The sequence below is a fragment of the Triplophysa dalaica genome, chromosome 21, assembly GCF_015846415.1.
Source record: "Triplophysa dalaica isolate WHDGS20190420 chromosome 21, ASM1584641v1, whole genome shotgun sequence".
Taxonomy (NCBI): Eukaryota; Metazoa; Chordata; class Actinopteri; order Cypriniformes; family Nemacheilidae; genus Triplophysa; species Triplophysa dalaica.
Genome location: NC_079562.1, coordinates 3,952,565 through 3,971,316, shown reverse-complemented (window position 1 = coordinate 3,971,316; position 18,752 = coordinate 3,952,565). Strand labels below are relative to the sequence as shown.

The 18,752-nt window shown below is 36.7% G+C and overlaps 2 protein-coding genes across 2 annotated transcripts; both read left to right on the top strand.

Annotated features, from left to right (window-relative positions):
- Positions 1 to 1,064: 1,064 nt before the first annotated feature.
- LOC130410576 (phospholipase A2 inhibitor gamma subunit B-like) lies at positions 1,065 to 2,378 on the top strand. Its single transcript, XM_056735317.1, has 5 exons — positions 1,065 to 1,140; positions 1,231 to 1,341; positions 1,455 to 1,595; positions 1,757 to 1,870; positions 1,959 to 2,378. The coding sequence occupies exons 1-5, from the start codon at positions 1,092 to 1,094 to the stop codon at positions 2,138 to 2,140; spliced, it is 597 nt and encodes a 198-aa protein (XP_056591295.1). The 5' UTR covers positions 1,065 to 1,091; the 3' UTR covers positions 2,141 to 2,378.
- Positions 2,379 to 3,466: 1,088 nt separating this feature from the next.
- Positions 3,467 to 18,538, top strand: mst1rb (macrophage stimulating 1 receptor b). The gene is made up of 22 exons (XM_056735428.1): positions 3,467 to 3,586; positions 3,676 to 3,740; positions 5,375 to 6,670; positions 8,137 to 8,313; positions 8,412 to 8,534; positions 9,849 to 10,019; positions 10,262 to 10,422; positions 10,583 to 10,721; positions 10,829 to 10,965; positions 11,064 to 11,243; positions 11,341 to 11,440; positions 11,709 to 11,927; positions 12,294 to 12,440; positions 12,534 to 12,687; positions 12,856 to 12,948; positions 13,236 to 13,448; positions 13,664 to 13,744; positions 14,755 to 14,936; positions 15,147 to 15,256; positions 15,503 to 15,668; positions 15,754 to 15,890; positions 17,220 to 18,538. Exons 3-22 carry the CDS (start codon positions 5,468 to 5,470, stop codon positions 17,449 to 17,451), a joined length of 4,125 nt encoding a protein of 1,374 aa, XP_056591406.1. The 5' UTR covers positions 3,467 to 3,586; positions 3,676 to 3,740; positions 5,375 to 5,467; the 3' UTR covers positions 17,452 to 18,538.
- Positions 18,539 to 18,752: the final 214 nt, after the last annotated feature.

Here is an 18,752-nt window from a genome sequence, read left to right as displayed (position 1 = left end):
TTATACAGTTAAAAAGAGAAATGAACAGTTCCTTGTATTCAGTAAGAATAGTGACGATTCTGGTTATTTCTTTTTGTGTTTGTATTATGTGTTTGTTAAATATCAAGTAGCTATACCACACATCCATTTTGACAGTTTCAAAACAGGAATAATCAGTTCCTTTAAAGAGACTAAAGTCGTATTTGTGCTAAACCAGTAATGGGTTGACATATTTTGTTAAAGGGATACGCCACCCCAAAATGTCATAATTTACCCTCAAGTTGATTCCAACCTTTGTCAATTTCATTGCTCTGTTGTACAAAAAGAAAGATATTTTGAAGAATGTTTGCAACTGACAAGTCTGTGACATCATAGTAGAAAAAAAGACTACATCACGTTTTTCTTCTATTGAACATAACAATACATGTTGAGGAATTTAGGGAAGCAAACAGTTCTGGGGAACCTTTATACCTTTATTTATTTTCTACTATGGTAGGCAATGATGCCCCATTGTCAGATGCTAGATATACAGTATATCCACCCCTAATCTAACCAGTGTTTTATGCAAGGATACATACGTATTGATATGAGAGAACATGCAGCACAGTTATGAATTTATGACAAAAATCATAATTGTCAATTATTTCCGCTGATATTGCAATAAATAAGTTAATATGTGTTCGATTTGTTTAATGGAATAGACATTGTGTTCAATTCTTTATTATTGTACAATTGAAATTGACAGGGTTTGCGTTACAATAATCCCTGTGTTAGTTTGTGCCCCACTCACCCTTGTTTGTAACATTTACAAACAAATGGTCTGTATGTGAGAGAAAATTTGCAAATGATAAACGATGTTTTTTTCGAGGTTGCATTCATAACTTTAACAGAATGTAAAGTACCAATCAGTAAATATAGATCAAATATAATTTATTTACTTCAGCATTCTACTAATGTTAATTCTGCTAAATGACTGGCACTAACAATTGGATATGATGTCATCATGCTTATCTAAAGATCTTTATCTAAAGGTCCTCAAATGTTGCCACCCCTTTATTCAGGTATAAAAAGATCTTCTCCATCAATTGCGCTTCATCTGGACCGGCTACAATATGAAACTGTACATCTCTGTGATTCTCATCATCGTGTTCTGCTCCAAAGGTAAAGTACAGGATTCATTTCAGTCTTTGTATTCACTGGAATGTATTACTTAGTCTTTGTGTTTTATATTTAATTTTCCTTATCTTTCAGCACTGACACTTAGCTGTTATAACTGTACAGCAAGTTCACTGGCAGAATGCTTAAATACTAGTCTGAAAATTAACTGTGACTACAAGTGCGGCTCAGTCGACATGTATGAAAGTAAGAATAAATTGATTGTCAACATTCTTACAGTTTTTGTTGTTAAAGTGTTTATTACACGTTAATGTGGGTTGCTAGTAAATCTTTACAATGTATAATGTTGTTCATTGCAGATAGCGTGAACATTTTGACAAATAGGACTTGTATGAGTCCTGGCTCCTGTGTTAATTCAAGCTTGAATCTTGGAGAAGTGAAATTGGCCGTGAACCCCCAATGTTGTAGTACTGATCTATGCAACAGTCAGGATGCACCTGGTAATACAAACACCATGACGTTCCCCATTTTCCTTACATCTTTCAACACACATTTATCCACATTACAATGTGAGCTGTTATGGTACAATAGTGTATTGTGAATGGGGTATCATAACTTGAATGTTATTTAATTGAGATAAAACCTCTTTAAATCTGTACAGGCATGTTGCCAAATCAGTCTTATAATGGTAAGAGGTGCTACACCTGCAATGTTACAGACTGCAAAAAGATTTTGGATTGCGAAGGGGATGAAAACCAGTGCATCAGTTTCTCAAGTGAGTCATCAAAAACCTCTTCATAAAATCTGATATCATGGACAGAGCTGACGTTAATGATACAAACTCTCTGACCTTTCTCTCTCAGATGACACAATCGCTTACAAAGGTTGTGCAAGCAGCTGCGACACTAGTAATTTCTATACTTATATAGAAACTTCTATACATAGTGTTCAGTGCTGCACAGGAGACCTGTGTAATGATGCCCATGACATAACTCAAAGTTTGGAGCTGCTACTCGCACCACTTCTTTACATACTCATGATCTGAGATCTCTTCTAAACCACCTTTGTTATATCAAGTATACAATTATATTATATGTAAAATAAATATCAGATTAACATTAAAAAAATGTGTAGATATGACTTATTTCTTTTTGTGGATATTACAGCTAGAATTGGTTTGCAGAGACCACAGAGAAAATGTTTGAAAAGTTGATCATGTGGTTATAACCAAATGTAATGTTAAAAATAAAGTAATGTTTTTGATGGTTAATACATCAACAAGAGATATTGTGGTGTGATATATATTGGGTGACTGGGCCCAGTTGCATAAAAGTAGCCGCTATGTCTTAACAGCTATTCTCACAGACTAGGAATTAGTTACTAATCAGTTCATTTTAATATTTCAATTAGCCAAATCTACCTTTTAATGTAACTGATTTAAAGAAGTTATGACCAATAACTTTTATGGTGACTAACATCTAAGACTAGTCTAAGCATGCAACTGGTCTCTGGTCTGGATGTAAAGGTGCACTCTCAATACATCTCCAGTGACTGCAAATAGCTTACAATTGACATGATGACTTTTATCATAATTTTTTGTACTGAATTTTTTTTATTTGTTCATTGATTTATTAGCCAAATGAAGTACCAAGGTAAAACCGGCTGTACCTCTTTACCTCACATCATATGAAAAAGGGTAAAATACATTTAAATAGAGAGGATTCATAAGAAAAAAGTGTCACCTAGGTGAAAATGTGTTCTTGCAAAACTGTTTTTAAAACTTTGGATTTTCCATTGAATATTTAACATGCATTCATGCATTTAGTATTTTAATCATGACTTAAATAAACAGCGTATTGTACTTTTAAAGAAAGCATACACTGATAGGCTATTTAATAAAGTCATACTGTACATCTGAAAGTGGTTTATGGGCAAGAAATATATATATGTACAATATTCACCACAACTTGCTGACATTAATAATTAAAAGAAAAGGACAACCTTTAGTTTCTGGATTTTACTTCCCCACGATATTTCTGTCCAATTTAACGAAATGTTAAAATGTATGTACGCTAAACATAGGCCCATGTGCAAATTTATTTATTTTTTATAATTTTATAATTTATTAATGTGCAATTTGTTGTGAAATGTTTTAATAATATTTTGAATAAGCAAAAACTCTTCAAAAATTCTAAAAGAACTAAAAAAATCCAAATCACGTAGTTAGTCATTAGCATATTTTGTGAATTCCTATTTTTTTATTCCTTTAGCGAATCGTTGCTCATTAATATTAATTATTTATGTGACTAGAAACCTGACGTATCATGACGTAAATCTCTGATAGGCCGTTGTGGGTGTAGGCGGGGCTTCTCACATCCGGCGAGTGCAGAATTTGCCTCAAACGAATCAACCGCACATCCAACAACCCGAGACTTTCTGATCATATATTCTTCACTGTTGTCGTAATTTTATCGTTTTTATAAACAAAAAGGTAATATTTTATTTAATTCGATTTTGTGAGTTCTACTGTTGAATTGCTTTTTCCTTGTGAATGTATCTTTATGTTTATTTTAACTAAAGTTGGAGATGCAGTGATATCTACAGCCTAAGATTAATAATTCACGAGTTTATCATCAGCAAAACAGGTGAGTGAGTTTTTATTTATGAGGATTGTAATCCTAATGTTTTAAAATGTTTTTAGAATGAAACATAAGACTTTTGTTTAATTATTGTACAGACTTATCAATGATTATTAGACCCAGACAATAGTATTATTAATAGGGGTGAATAAAACAATACGTTATTTTTAGTTATGACTGACAATTTAAATTTAATAAGAATTAAACAATTATATATTATAGGCAATATTATGAACATTATTGGGCATATCATCTGTCCCTCATCATTATATTGTGTGGTCCAAATCCACCCCAAACTGAAGCAGCCATCCTTCCAAAAAGCAATGCCTGCATGCTTTGACATTTTGTAAGATTTGTGTTTTGTGCAAATGAAACTTTAACACACTTCACATAAAACAGAGTGAATCAATCTTTACAGTTATCTTGCATTTGGGATTTACAAAGTGTGTGAGTCAGTCAGCAAACATTTACATGTGCTGGTCAAGATGTAACCAGTTTTATAATGAATATGACATTGCCAAACCAAAGTATCCTGTATTGCACAAGATCATCTATTTATTATGTTGATCTCACTGTGAAGTTATGTGATGATAATACCTCTTAGTTTGTCTGCTTTTGTCAAACATGCGAAACTTTTGATGTTTAATAAAGTTTAGTCACACAGACATCGGGTAGCTATAGATAAAATATGATAGATTCTAAAATATATGTAGATTATAATATAATATATATTATTTACATTTTTTACTCGCCTTGAATTTTTTGTTTTCTTGCTAAAATGGCAACATGTAAACTCAGTGAAGATTTTTCATTTATTAACCATGTTCTGGTCAGTTTTAATATGTATACTCATGTTTTGGCTAGTTATAAAGTCTTCTTTGGTTTAAGGGACCATTGTTTAAATATAAACCTCATGCGATATTCTGTGCATTTGTCTTACATTCCATAAATGAGCTTTTAAAGATGCCATGTTTTTTTTTGCCTCCTTTAAGATATATACATTCTGTACATTTAGTCCTTACAATCCATTCGATGCAGAGTGGAAATGCTGCGGCACGCATTTGAGCAGTTATCGGTTCATTTGTTGGTTAAAAAGACGCCTGGCTGAAAAGCACAACAGTCCATTGACGTCTTTTGCTCAAAAAAGCACGTCAAGGTTGTGACAAGAATGACAATTTGAGAGGCCTTAGTCTAGAACATGGTGATGAACTCTGTTAATAATTTACACACACAACTACACAGGCAAACTCAGTATTCTTGCTTTTTTCAAAATATAGAATATTTGTTTCGATTTTTTTATGACTTTTTCTTTCTATTACTGAGACATGACAGACAAAAAACATGAAACTTCCTGTGAAATGTCAGATGTCAGAAATCTTTATAGTCTTTGGGACATGTGCGTTTTTACATCAATTAAAAAACATTATTTGTTCCTTGCGTTAAACTATCTTTTAATATTTCCATCTTTCACAAAAATATAATTCTCTTACCTTGTCTTAACACATTTAAACATGTATTAGGGCCTGCCGTTGTGCTCTTGAGAATAATAAATGGCAAGTGAAGACATTAGCTGGAGCATTTATGTGAAATGAAATATTAATATTTAAAGCAATCTTCTCTAGTGGTTTCTCTGCTTTCAGGCACTTTCATCCACTTCACGGGATGTCTTCATCAATAGACATGCTTTGGAGGTAACCACAACACACTCCTCATAGTTTCACCCTTGAGTGGACATGGTCCATTGGGCCACTCATCTGGTGACATGTGTCTGGATACAGGCTTTAATGTCCTCTGCATTAGACACGTGTCCCCCAACAACCCCCACTGCTGTGGACTTTTCGGTACCGTACCCCATGCCCTACTTCCAGACCCGAAAACCCATCCAGAACATAGTGACCAATTCCCTCTTCCAAGAGGTGTACGTTGCCTCAGAGAACATCATTGAGGCGGTAAACGGCACTCTGGGTAAGCTGTGGGCTCTCCGTACGGGGCCTGTGGGAAGCCCAGAGTGCCAGATATGCAATTTATGTGATATTGAACGAGATCCCTTACACGAGAACACAGACAGTGAGGTGTTGTTACTCGACACGTTTCTTATGTACTTGTACTCATGTGGAAGTTCTCAGTATGGCGTTTGCTTCTTCCACCAACTCCGTGAGAATGGACAGCTTCCAGGGCCCTCCAAGTGTTTATTCAGGAGGGAGTTTAACTCCCCGGATTTCTGCCCAGATTGTATCGCAAGTCCTCTGGGCACAAAGGTCTCCATGGTAGAAGAAGGCCAAACGGTGTACTTCTTCGTCGCGGCGACAGTGAATGACAGCGTGACTCAGAGATACGGTCGCATGTCCATTTCTGTACGTCGCCCGTTGGCGACCGAGGACGGTTTCTACACCGATGTCAGAGGGTTGACGGTGTTGCCCGGTCTAAGGCAGACGTACAACATTGCCTACGTCTACAGCTTCTACACACAAGACTTTGTTTATTTTCTCTCCGTACAACGTGAAAAAACCGACCTGGAGTTTTCGCCCTACCAAACGAGACTGGGCCGCCTCCCACGGCACGAATGGGAGATGCGTCGATACCGGGAGATCGTTTTAGAGTGTCGCTTTGAACCCAAACGCAGGAAGAGAAGCAACGACAGCAAGCCTTTTAAAGACGTGGTCTACAACGTGGTCCAAGCTGCCCACTTCGGCAAGGCCGGGCGAGAGCTGTCTGATGAGTTGGGTGCTGAGGAAGAGGATGATATTCTGTATGGTGTGTTTGCCGTGACCGATGACTCCGGAGTTCCAGAACACGATTCGGCACTTTGTGCTTTTCCGATGGATAGCGTGAACACGGCGATAGATGATGGAGTGGAGGATTGTTGTAAGTCTGGGCCGGAGCAGCTTTCCAGAGGTCTCTGCCACTTTCAGCCGTGTGAAAGCTGTCCTCACGAGGTCAGTAAATTTACATGAGAATCAATGACTATATGGCCCGGTTTCATAGACATGGCTTAGCCTAAGCCAGGACAATGCCTAAATTAATTTCGGCTTTTTGAGTCGCTTTTATTAAAATTCCTTAGAAAAAAGCATTATCCTGAGACAAAACAATGGCACTGACATATTTCAAGATATGTCAGTGAAAGTTATTTTCAGTTAAGACATCTCAAAATTTATTTTAGTCTGTGAGTAGTCTTAAGCCTTGTCTGTGAAACAGTGTGTGGTATTCAACACTTGTCTCCTGTGGTATAGAAAAATTGCTGAAAATATGATTTAAATTATAAATGTTTGATCATTTTTTATGTTATTATATATATAAAATTAACATGCACAATACACAGACTTTTATTATGTAAACAACACACGATTTATCGTGATTACTTTGACAGCCCTAGAACTTAAAGAACTATAGAAAGTTCATGAGAATTGAAAGTCAGGCTCCTTTTATTTGGAGCTCTGTTGACTCCCATGAAGGTTTCTAAATGGAAGAATTATGGCAAAACAAGCATTTGCATTTCAGAGTGGTCTAAAAGAGCCTTTTCTTGCCAGCAGCCAAACCACTTTAAGAAGTTTGAAGGAATCTTTATGCCTGAGTGCCTCAGAATGCTAGCACTATGTGTTTCTCTAGCTTACATGGTATATCATTGTTTAAGCAACGCAAAGGTCACGGGTTCAAGTTCAGGGAACTCCCATACACATATAATACTTTGGTAAGTGTAAATGTTAAGTTCGGGGTCAAAGTGCTTTCTAAAACTATCGTTAATGTTATCTGAAATAAATGATCCATTCCACATGGCATGATGGAAAGATATTTGTTAAAAAATCAACTCCTTCAAAACGCTTGTATCACCGGGGTTTTATATTTCTGTAATTTCTTTAAAACATCTGCTAGAAATGTTGATAAGAAATTTGGATGCACGACAGCATATCTCATCACAAGTCCACATTCATCCTCTTATGAACCACATAGTGCTGTCCAGAAATCTGTGTAGGTGTGATTGCTCGGTGATATAAAACTGCTGTGTACAGGAGGGTGTGTGTGTTTATGTTGAGAGAGAAGGATTTTCCGTTAGGTCAGTGTTTATAGGAAATGACTGGAAAGGAGAAAATGAGGGTGCAATTTTTGAGATTCAACAGATTAGACACACAAATACCATGATTTACTTTGGATGATTTTTCACAGTTTTACAGGAAATGAGTACAAGCTTGGCAAAGTTGTAGCCACCTTTTAAGCATCAACAACTGTAGAATCATTTTCAGAAATAAATTGTTATAAGTCACTCCACATGAGGAACAGTTATTTTGGATGGCACAGAAATTAATCAATTTATTTATGTTATAATTAAAACTAATAGATGGAAATAAACATGTGTAATAAAAATGTTTTGCTTATCAAGTCCTGATGATTCTGTATTTGTGATCAGAGTATGGAGCACAATCTGACCTGCAGGGATCAGCCCACCCTTGTTTCTCAACCGTACTACAGAGTCGATCTCTTCAACAGAGAGATGATAGGCATTCTGCTCACCTCACTGCTGGTCACCAGCATCGAGAACAAGACTGTGGCTCATATCGGCACATCAGATGGGAGATTACTGCAGGTATCATTAAGACATTCACTGGTCGTGCTGATTTCTATATCAACAGAAAGTGTGCATGTATTGTAGATTTGATCTTTTGTTGTTTTCACATTAAAAAGCTTGTCTTGAGAAGGACCAGCCCCGTCATCTTTGCCAATTACACTCTTGTGGAGAACCAGAAGGTGTCATCCACCGCAGCGGTTCTCTCTCCTGAACATCTGCTGTTTGTAGTTGGAGATAAGGTACTTCTTTCTTTTCTTTTGCACATTCTGTAAGCAGATACAGGGCTATTCTCAGAATAGCATAATACCAAACTTTTTCTACTGTTGCTTACAATTGCTGTATGTTTTTATTTCAAAGTAAGTTATTTACTTTATTTAAGCTTTTTTACTTAAAATAGGCGATATCCAGTGGAGCATACAAGTGTTGTATCCCACAATGCAACATGCTCAAGTTGATGTTCCAGTATGACCAGTAAACCAGAAGCATAAGTCATTGTTGATAAATGTTGGGGCATTTTACACATAATTAGACTAAAATTGTATTTTATAGAAAACTACACTCTGAATTTATCAAAAATAACATTGGGTTGTTTCAACCCATGTTTTCAACAAATGCAGTTTACAGATTTTTTAGGCAAGCAATGGTTGGATTGTCCATATCTTACCCCACCAAAGTTAAAACAACCTGACAATTTTTAGAGACGCATACATTTACAATGTTACTACACTGTAAATGGGTGTCTCTAAAAAATGTGGGGTCTATCATGTGACAAGGCAACAATACAGTACCGGTTGAAACCTTTATCACAGTATGTTGTATATTTTATATACAGCACTGTGTAGTATGCAATGATCATATGAAGAGCTCTTTTCCAAAACGCTATAAATCCAATTTAATAGTTTTCATGAAAATGACATCTCTTTACCTAGACCCATAGATTATGTTAATATTCAATTTATCCTGTTGAAATGGTTTGTTGGCTCAGTCTGAACATGTTAAACAATGATTGTTAAATGAAACAACAATTCTGTCAATCATAAATTCAAAGTTTATTTATTTTTTTCCAAACGCTACAAATCCATTATTTTTTTTCAAAAAAATGTTGGTTTATTTCTTTTTAAAAACAAAAAAAAAGAAGAACATGAAACATATGACATCAGGGACTCATACTATAAATTAATATAAATCAAATAAATGCAAATGCATGAAATAAATAACAGCTAAATAAAATATATAGTAACAAACTAAATAGTAAAATAAAATAAATATTTTCAATTTCATGTTTCAATATTTTCCACCACATACAACAAATTTAAAAATAACACACATACAAATACCACTAACGAGCGAATTCTGATTGGTCGAGAGGACATATCGCAATTGGGCTAAAAACAGGTTCGGCACTTATAGCGTTTTGGAAAAAAACTGCATCTTGCAGAACATTTTTAACAAGGAAAATAGGCGTTTAATGCGTTTTGGAAAAGAACTCTTCATATTCTAAAACACAACCATTATTTAATACATAATAAAGGTTATATATTTACAATGGACAGATGATTCAGGTCCCTCAGAGAGGACCAGGCTGTCGTCACTTCCTGACGTGTGCCATGTGTCTGACTGCGCCAAAGTTCATGGGGTGCGGCTGGTGTGGCGATCAGTGTACTTGGGTGTCTGAGTGCCAGACACACTGGGGAAATGACTCATGTCCACCAGGCATCACAGAGGTGAGATATGACCAACTTCATTAAACACACACAGCTTTAATGTTTGACATTACACATCAAAGGAAGCGCTGTGTAATTTAGCTGTGAGAATAATTTAATTATAAACATAGTATATCTAACTCTGTGTAGTTTTTTGTTGTTGTTGACAATGATACACTTTACGCCAGCAGACTAACTTGTGACCTTTTTTATCGAAGCATTTAGATCGAAAGCATTTGGCGAACTTTTTTCGTTTTATGTAGTTTTTCCCTAAGACAGCGCCCCCTGATGGTCAGAGTGAGCTGACTTTGTGCGGGTGGGAGTTTCAGTCACCCATGAGACCTGTCATCACAACCAGAACCCATGATGTAAAACTGGGCGAGACGGCATGTGCGGTCCAGTCTCACAAGAGCAACAGCACCCAGTCTGTATTATCAATTTCATGCTCTTCTCTAAACATACTTAAAATTACTCCATGTAGTTGCAGTTGCTTTGGGGTCATACAGCTGCAAAGATGCAGTTTTCATCCAAGGAAGAATTTCATATCAATTGCTTATCAAAATTCCTGTCATATTTCTGCCCAGCTTAGTTTGTAAGATCCGTTCTGGGGTGTCAGAGATGCTTTTTAAACCCCTGAACGTCACAGCGAGAGTGCATGAAGGTCGAGTGGAAGGGCGGTACTCTATTGAAGGAAGCGCAGAGATGCCTGGATTCACCTTTGTGGTAATACATGAACAAAAAGATTTCGAAAAATTAATTTATTAACAAAAGTGTGTTTTGCAGAGTGGGCAACATTCATTTTTAATTCACACTTTTTATCTGTTTATAAGGTTCCGAACATCACCGAGGTTCAGCCTGACTATGGGCCTGTGAATGGAGGAACCCTCATCACCATCACAGGACCTTACCTGGCATCTGGAAAGAACAGGAAAGTTACTCTCGATGGGGAAACATGTCCAATCCAAAGGTGTGTGTGTGTATCCGTTATCCAGTTCCACCGTGTTTGGAAATATTTTTGTACATGCATATTTATGTTTGTGCACGTTTGCTCACGTTTCCCAACAGTGTATCTGTGATCAGAGGTAATCTGTCCTCCATCGTGTGCCTTTCTCGACCTGTAAGGGAGGTAAAAGATGTGGTGCTCCGCATCTACATCGATAAGTCTCGTGTCATGACCACTAAAGTCTTCCGATACAAGAAGACGCCTGAGATTCTCTCGGTTCTGCCTGACTGCAGCTTTGACAGGTATGCGTACAGTCTTGCTTTCTTTGCCCTTTTAGAGAACAGATTTATACAGCTATTGAACATCTAATATCATTGTTTTTCTTTTGCTGTCTTGCAGTGGGTCTAGAATCATCATTAAAGGCCAAAATCTGGACTCGGTCTACAGAACTGTCATTCATTTTAAACCCAAAGAATCTCACCTCAAACCTGTTTCAACTGTATGAATTGTAAACCTTTGCTCCTCATATATGACGATAAACATATATTTAACATACTTAAGTTTGGGTAACCCCACTTAATCTGACCATAACAAATTATAGATTTTAAAGCTATATTTTCAAAATGTTTCTCCTTTACATAGCAGTGCTGTCATTATGGGACTGCTTCAGAGTTTCATTTGATCTTGTGAATGGCAGATACAGATTTGTGAGCATGATTCGTCCATAAAGTTGATGCAACGCATTTGTCTCACACTGTTTTGTAAAGGAGTGCAGAGGTAAAGCCATGCCCACACGTATGGAATGTATCACCCCCGTTTTCCATCGTGACGAGACCGAGGAGGGGGAGCTGTTATTTGACATGGACGGGGTGCTCGGTCTGTGGAAACAAGACTTCTCCTACCACCCATACGGCCGGCCAATCCCGTTTGAGACGGAGGGTCACATTCTGAAACTGTACCCTGGCTTTGATGAAGTGTCCTTACATGTATGTACATGATTCTTTCAATGAATGCATTTTTTAAAGGGATAGTTCACCCAAAAATACATCATTTACTTCCTCTCATGTGTTTCCAGACTTGTATGACCTTCTTTCTTGTGCAAAACACAAAAGAAGATATTTTAAAGAATGATAGTAACCAAACAACTTTGGTCCCCATTGACTTTATTAAATGGACACAAAACCACCAAAACCTTTCTCGAAATATCTTCTCATGTGTTCTGCTGAAGAAAGAAAGACATGCAGGTTTGGAATGACATGGTGAAATTTTGGAAGAACTATCTTTTTCATCTCTTCCATGGTATGATCCGTGGCTCTGTTTGATTTTTCTTCTCATTGTTTTGCTCACTGCAGCATCAGAAACTGAACCTGGTGAGTTCCTGCATGTCCATCACCATGACGGTTGGAGATGTTGACTGTGGTGCTAAAGTTCTGGACAATGAGATCACCTGCAGGATCCCTAATAACCTCACCATCCCAAGTGAGGGCTTACCTGTGAAGGTGAGACTTTGAAAAGTTTATTTAAATGGTCCCAGCAATTTGTGGCCTGTATCTTGTCGGCCCTTACGTTCAATGTGATGTTTTCCCCCGCAGGTGACAGTTAATGGATTCACCCACAATGTTGGCACTGTGATTTTGGTCAGTAATCACTACATGGTTGGTATTGTGCTTGGCATACTGGCAGCTCTGGTGACTGGTGCAGTGCTGGCTTTTATTGTTCTGAAACATCTGAGGAAGCAGAAGAAAGGTAAAGTAGAACATTTCAATGTGATTTGGGGATAATTTTAATTTGAGTTGTCTCTAATTCCATAGCTTATATTAAATATGTTGTATTTCTCAGTTGCATGTGAAAGAAAATACATAAACAAGTCCCAGCCACCAAAAAGCAATGTGACTCTTTTTTTTTAATCCACAGCTCCCCTGGCAGAGAATCGTCTGTCTTATTTTGCGCACAGTCGCTCGCGTGATAATAGCATGGATTTGTGTCCTTTGGGAGACTACAGACGCGGTGAGACACTAAAGCAATAAGCCCCAAGAAGCTGTGGGTAATAGTGCATTTTAAAACAGCTAAGGGCGTTGTGGCATGACGCGAAGCTGTTATTCCATATGCGTAGCAAGGTTTCATAAAATAAAGTAAATAAATGTATATGAAGGCTATGCAAGCCGGTATAAATCGGTATGTTTTATTACGGCTTAGAACTCAGCCAATCAGAATCAAGGACCGGTACTGGCAGCAACAAATATAAAAAGAACTTTCAAAGAACCCGTTTTCATTTTGACCTTTGGTTCTTGTAGAACTTCCTCTAACAACCATCACTGCACTCAGCGGGGCCGTGGCGTTTCCCGGCCTGGCTTACACAGGCACGCTGGACACGACCTTGACCCCTCTCATGCCCCCGGAGAAGATCTGCATCACCAGCTTCCGTCCCAAGCTCCTGGAGGAGGTGAAGGATGTGCTGATCCCAGCCTCCATGCTTAAGGTCCATCACCACCAAATCATTGGAAAGGGTATGATCATGACCAAATACACACCAGATGAAACTAAAACAGATGCTACAAATATGTTTTATGTAAATATTGTGATTTGGTCACTGTGAGGGTGGGTTAAGTGTTGTTTACAATAACAGTAGTTGTTAGGAATGGGATGAGGTCATATTTTAGAAAGTCTTGATGGTCATGAAGATGGTTGTCAGGATCAATGAATATGTTTTTGTTTTTTATAGGCCACTTTGGCACAGTTTATCATGGTTACTTCACTGACCACAACAACAGAGAAATCCACTGTGCTGTCAAGTCTCTTAACAGTAAGTAACTCCAAAACAGACACTGTTCTGAAAATCTGCTCAGCCCACTCATTCAACTAACTAGTAGTTAAACCTGTCAGGCTTGTCTGGTAAAAGGGTTGTTTTTTCTCAGGATGAGACGCTTTCAAAATTGGGCAGCTCATCTTGTCGACAAGCACCCACCCAAAAAGACATGTTAAAATTACTGTCATCTAAATAAACATGTTATAAAGTATCTCAAACAGGACACAGTTACACTCGAAGAACCACAGCCCGATTTTTACCTATAGATGAAAAATATATAGAAAAAAATGTAGTATGACTGAATATTAGACAATAACAATTTTTTTATTTATTTTAAAATGCAGACAGTTTGTTGTTCAACTTTAGGTTGGTTGAAAAAATTGAAGTTTTAGGTGATTATTGTGTTTATATTTTTACATTTATATATTTTTGCATGTTTTACTATAACTTAATTATTTTTTACTGCTGTTGTATTTAATGATTGAAACTTTTTTGGCAATAAATTAAATTAAAATCTTATTCTATTCAGTTTTATTAATATTATTAATATTTTATTTTTACAGTATTTTTACAATGTTACTTTATGTCAAAGCAGCTTTACATAAAAAACTTTACCGAAAGCAGTAAAATTATAAAATGTATGTAATGCAATGAATACAAAGAATACAATGCAATATGGTATTATTGTATACCATACATTATTGCAAAAATGAAAATTATATTAAGCTCTTTCTGCTTTTCTGTTCTGCTATGTTGTATGATTGTCTAACCGCGTACTGTATGAGTGACATTTTGAGATGTAAGCTGGTTTATACTTTATATTGACTAAAAAGTTCAGACATGACATTTGCGTTTTATATCACTGTCTGTAGTGCTGTATAAAAATCTTAAACCAATCTAATACGATACCAAGATAAGACCAAGACCAGTCTCAAGCACAACTATAGTGTACATCACTCTCTCTCTCTCTCTCTCTCTCTCTCTCTCTCTCTCTCTCTCTCTGGTAGGAATAACAGATGTGGAAGAGGTCGAGCAGTTTTTGAAAGAGGGGATTCTGATGAAGGGTTTTCATCACAGTAATGTTCTCTCTCTGTTGGGTATCCTGCTTCCTGAGGAGGGTCTCCCCCTGGTGGTCTTACCCTACATGAAACACGGAGACCTGCGGCATTTTATTCGCTGTGAGAATAGGGTCAGTGACAGGAGTATAAACTCAAGCACACGTTTGAAATATATTTACTATGTATACTATATTTTATTGCACAACAGTTTTACATTTGTTGATCATATCAAATCAGAAGCTTGCAGCACTTCCAGTACATTGCCTTATACAATTTAGAAAACCCAAGATATCCCTGCCTACTATTTTTATTTACATATGTTGTTTTATATCTTGCATTAGAATCCTACAGTAAAGGATTTAATAGGCTTCGGACTCCAGGTTGCTAAAGGAATGGAGTACCTGGCACAAAAGAAGTTTGTACACAGAGATCTGGCAGCACGCAACTGCATGTGAGTTTTGGATGCATTGTTTACAGACACATCTAATCCAGTATTAACACTGATTTAAACACAGAACCTTCAATAGGACTACAACTCCAGAAAAGCTATGCTAATAACGTTGAAGTTACCTAAAACGGCACTTATTTTCTGTGAAATGCTATTAAATACGTTATTGCCATGACTGTTCAAACACGGTAGTGTACTGAATCTCGATAGTGATGTTTTTTTTGTTGTGACATTTACAAATATGTTCAGGCTTGATGAATCGTACACCGTGAAAGTGGCAGATTTCGGTATGGCACGAGATGTGCTCGAGAAGGAGTACTATAGCGTCCAGGATCACAGGAAAGCTAAATTGCCCGTCAAATGGATGGCCATTGAGAGCCTGCAAACGCAGAAGTTCACCTCCAAGTCAGATGTGGTGAGATATAAACATGAAATAAAATCTCAGATTGCTCTGAATCACAGTTAGGGTTCACATATGCTTTTTCTTTCTTTTACTATAGTGGTCATTTGGGGTTCTGATGTGGGAGATGCTCACAAGAGGGGCCAGCCCTTATCCTGAAGTTGACCCTTATGATGTCACGCATTATCTCTTAAAGGGACGACGGCTGCCTCAGCCACAATATTGTCCAGATTCCTTGTAAGTTTTAAAATTAACTTTTTTTGTAGTTATTCCTCTGTGCTATTTATTCCTTGATTTTTTTTGTACATCGTTTTAAATACATCACTTTAAAACAGAACACAGTGGTTGGTTTGGTCTTTTCGGGAAATTCCATCTGTAGTTGTAAAAGGCCGTTTCAGAGTCTCTCTGTTGATGAGTTTACAGTGTTTTTCCACAATCTGAGGTTCAATGGGTTCAGACTTACTCAGCATTCAGAGCTGTGGAAAAGATCAACCAGAAGGTTATTGTAAATGTCTTCCGTTTCCCAACACTTTAAGAACAACATTGAGAAAGTTAATCATTGTTTACTCTCAAAAGAAGATTAACACAGTGGATAAAAACCTAAAGGTGTAGGTGTAGTTGTTTCCTGAATGACATTGCAGAATGATTTGGAGGTGGTACCTGATAAATGAAAACTGAGACTAAAGATCCAGTATATGAAATTTGGCGACATCAGTGGTGGGGTTGCGAATTGCAACCAATGGCCCAAAAGCACTACGGCAGAGGTTCTCAACCTTTTTGACTTCAAGTCCCCCCATTGTTTTCAACAATATTCAGAGGCCCCCCTCCCACTCACAAAAACTCATATTTTTTTCCCTATAAAATATTTTAGAGCTTGTAATTAATAGAAAAACCTTTATTCATTATAAAAGTGGCCAAATCAAAAGAAATATATACTGTATATATTTCAATTATATATATATATATATTTCATTTTGATAATGTTGGGGCCCCTTAGAAGACAGCAGGGGGCCCCGGCCCCCCTGTCGGGAACCACTGGAACCACATTTTTTTCCCTTCTGATGATGACTTTATACAGGCATGATCAAAAATAATTATAAAAGTCAACATAAATATTTAGTAGTGAAGTTATTAGTATGTTAAAGGATGTGAAAATATGAAAACATAACTGAAAGCTGAAAAGTGTGTTTGTGTGATTCTCTCTCAAGGCACGTGGGAGAACTCAATTATTAAAATTATTATTGACTCATTAGGTCATAAACGTTCGCCAGACATATAACACTTATTGCAGACATGAGATTGTCTTATTTTAAGTGTGTTTTTGGCTTTATTTGTTATAGGAAAGTAAGTATTAACAGAAAAGTAGGAAGTAAGTGTTGTATTAGGACATGACCCAGGTCAGAATCAAACCCGGGTCTCAGTTAGCCAACTGCTTTTATACTGTATGTCTAGAGCATGTGCACAGACCACAGTGCTATGACTCTAACCTAAATATAGATTTCCGGACCCAGAAAACTCACTTTGAGGTCACTGAGTGTTAAATTAACCTCACTTTTATGTCTGCAGGTACACCATTATGTTACAGTGTTGGGACCCAGACCCTGAGAAGAGACCCACCTTCTCCACACTAGTGTCAGCTGTGATGAATATTCTGTCAAGCTTGGAGGGTGAACACTATATAAGTCTGAAGGTAACGTATGTTAACCTGGACCAGCCACGTCCCTACCCCGCCCTAACAGACTCTGCTGATGAATATGATTCGTCAGGCGCCGATGATGCAGGCTCAGTCTCTAGCTGATTAGCAACATTATTTTATCTGATCTCTTTATTTACTACTTGACTTGGTTAATGCCCAAAACGGCATTTCTAATGTGGTAACTGGACATTAATAGACATCATGTGACAATAATGCTTTACTTTACAGTTATCATGGCTAAAGAATTGTGGCTCTTTAGACAAAACTTTAAACAGGTGCTGGATTATTTACGATATTATCATATGTGTAGGTGTTTTAATATCACAGTTATTGCCAATACCGTAATATTGTGACCGCCCTATTTCCTCCTATTGTTTAAAATGCATATACATTTTCCACATACTATATTTGGTTTTGAGTTATCTCATTTTGGAACCAAACTCTTCATTTATAGGAGGTAGTATATACAGTATAGTACGCCACACTATGTACTTGCTGTGCACTTATTCATTCTGTTTTTTTCCATTTTTCATTCCAAATATTATTCGTCAGAATGTCACACAACCCGTGTGGACACTATCAGAGTATATAGATCAAAAAAGATGTTGTATAAAAGACATTAGATAAATGTTATTAATCTGGCCAAACACAGCTGGTGAAACCCAAATACTGTTTCATCTCTTAATATCTCTTCATAGCCGGGCTCTTAGTCACTGTCTGGTGTTGTACTTGTAATATTTTCTACTGCTTTTAGTGAAGTTTTTGAAGTTTTGACTCCGTTAAGTAAAAAAAAAAGAGACATATGTATTACTGAAATGAAGGTAACAGTATTTATGCATTTATTTAAAGCACTGTCTGTTTTAGGATATACTTGAGTAGTAGAGGATTTATATATAATTTATGAAACAATTCTTTTTTTTTAATACAATTTTCTGTAATTATATAAATCTTGTTCTGCACCGCTGCTTTGTGAAGGTACATCGTAATCATTGACCCTTTACTTGGTATATGGTTTGTTATTACATGAGTTGTTTGTACAGACAAAGAAATGTTAAAGATTGAATTCACAAAGTCAAAGATTAGTAATATTTTAGAAGGTGTTGAACTGAATGTATCATTGACAGGTTATTGTGATTCAATAATGGGAACTGTAGAAATGACTGTTTGTGACGCACATCACTGAATAAAATCTGATTTCAGGTTGACGTTATTATCTTGCTGTTTGTTTACATCATCTGTGGTTATATTTAATTTTCATGTTTCATTTTTGATGAAAGAAACGAATAACTTATTGAATGCAGTGGCTTCTTGGTACAAAATGACATGCATATCAGAAATGACAAACATGTAAATCTATATTCGTTTCAAATCAACTAAATCAAATACAGTTTTGTTTATTCGTG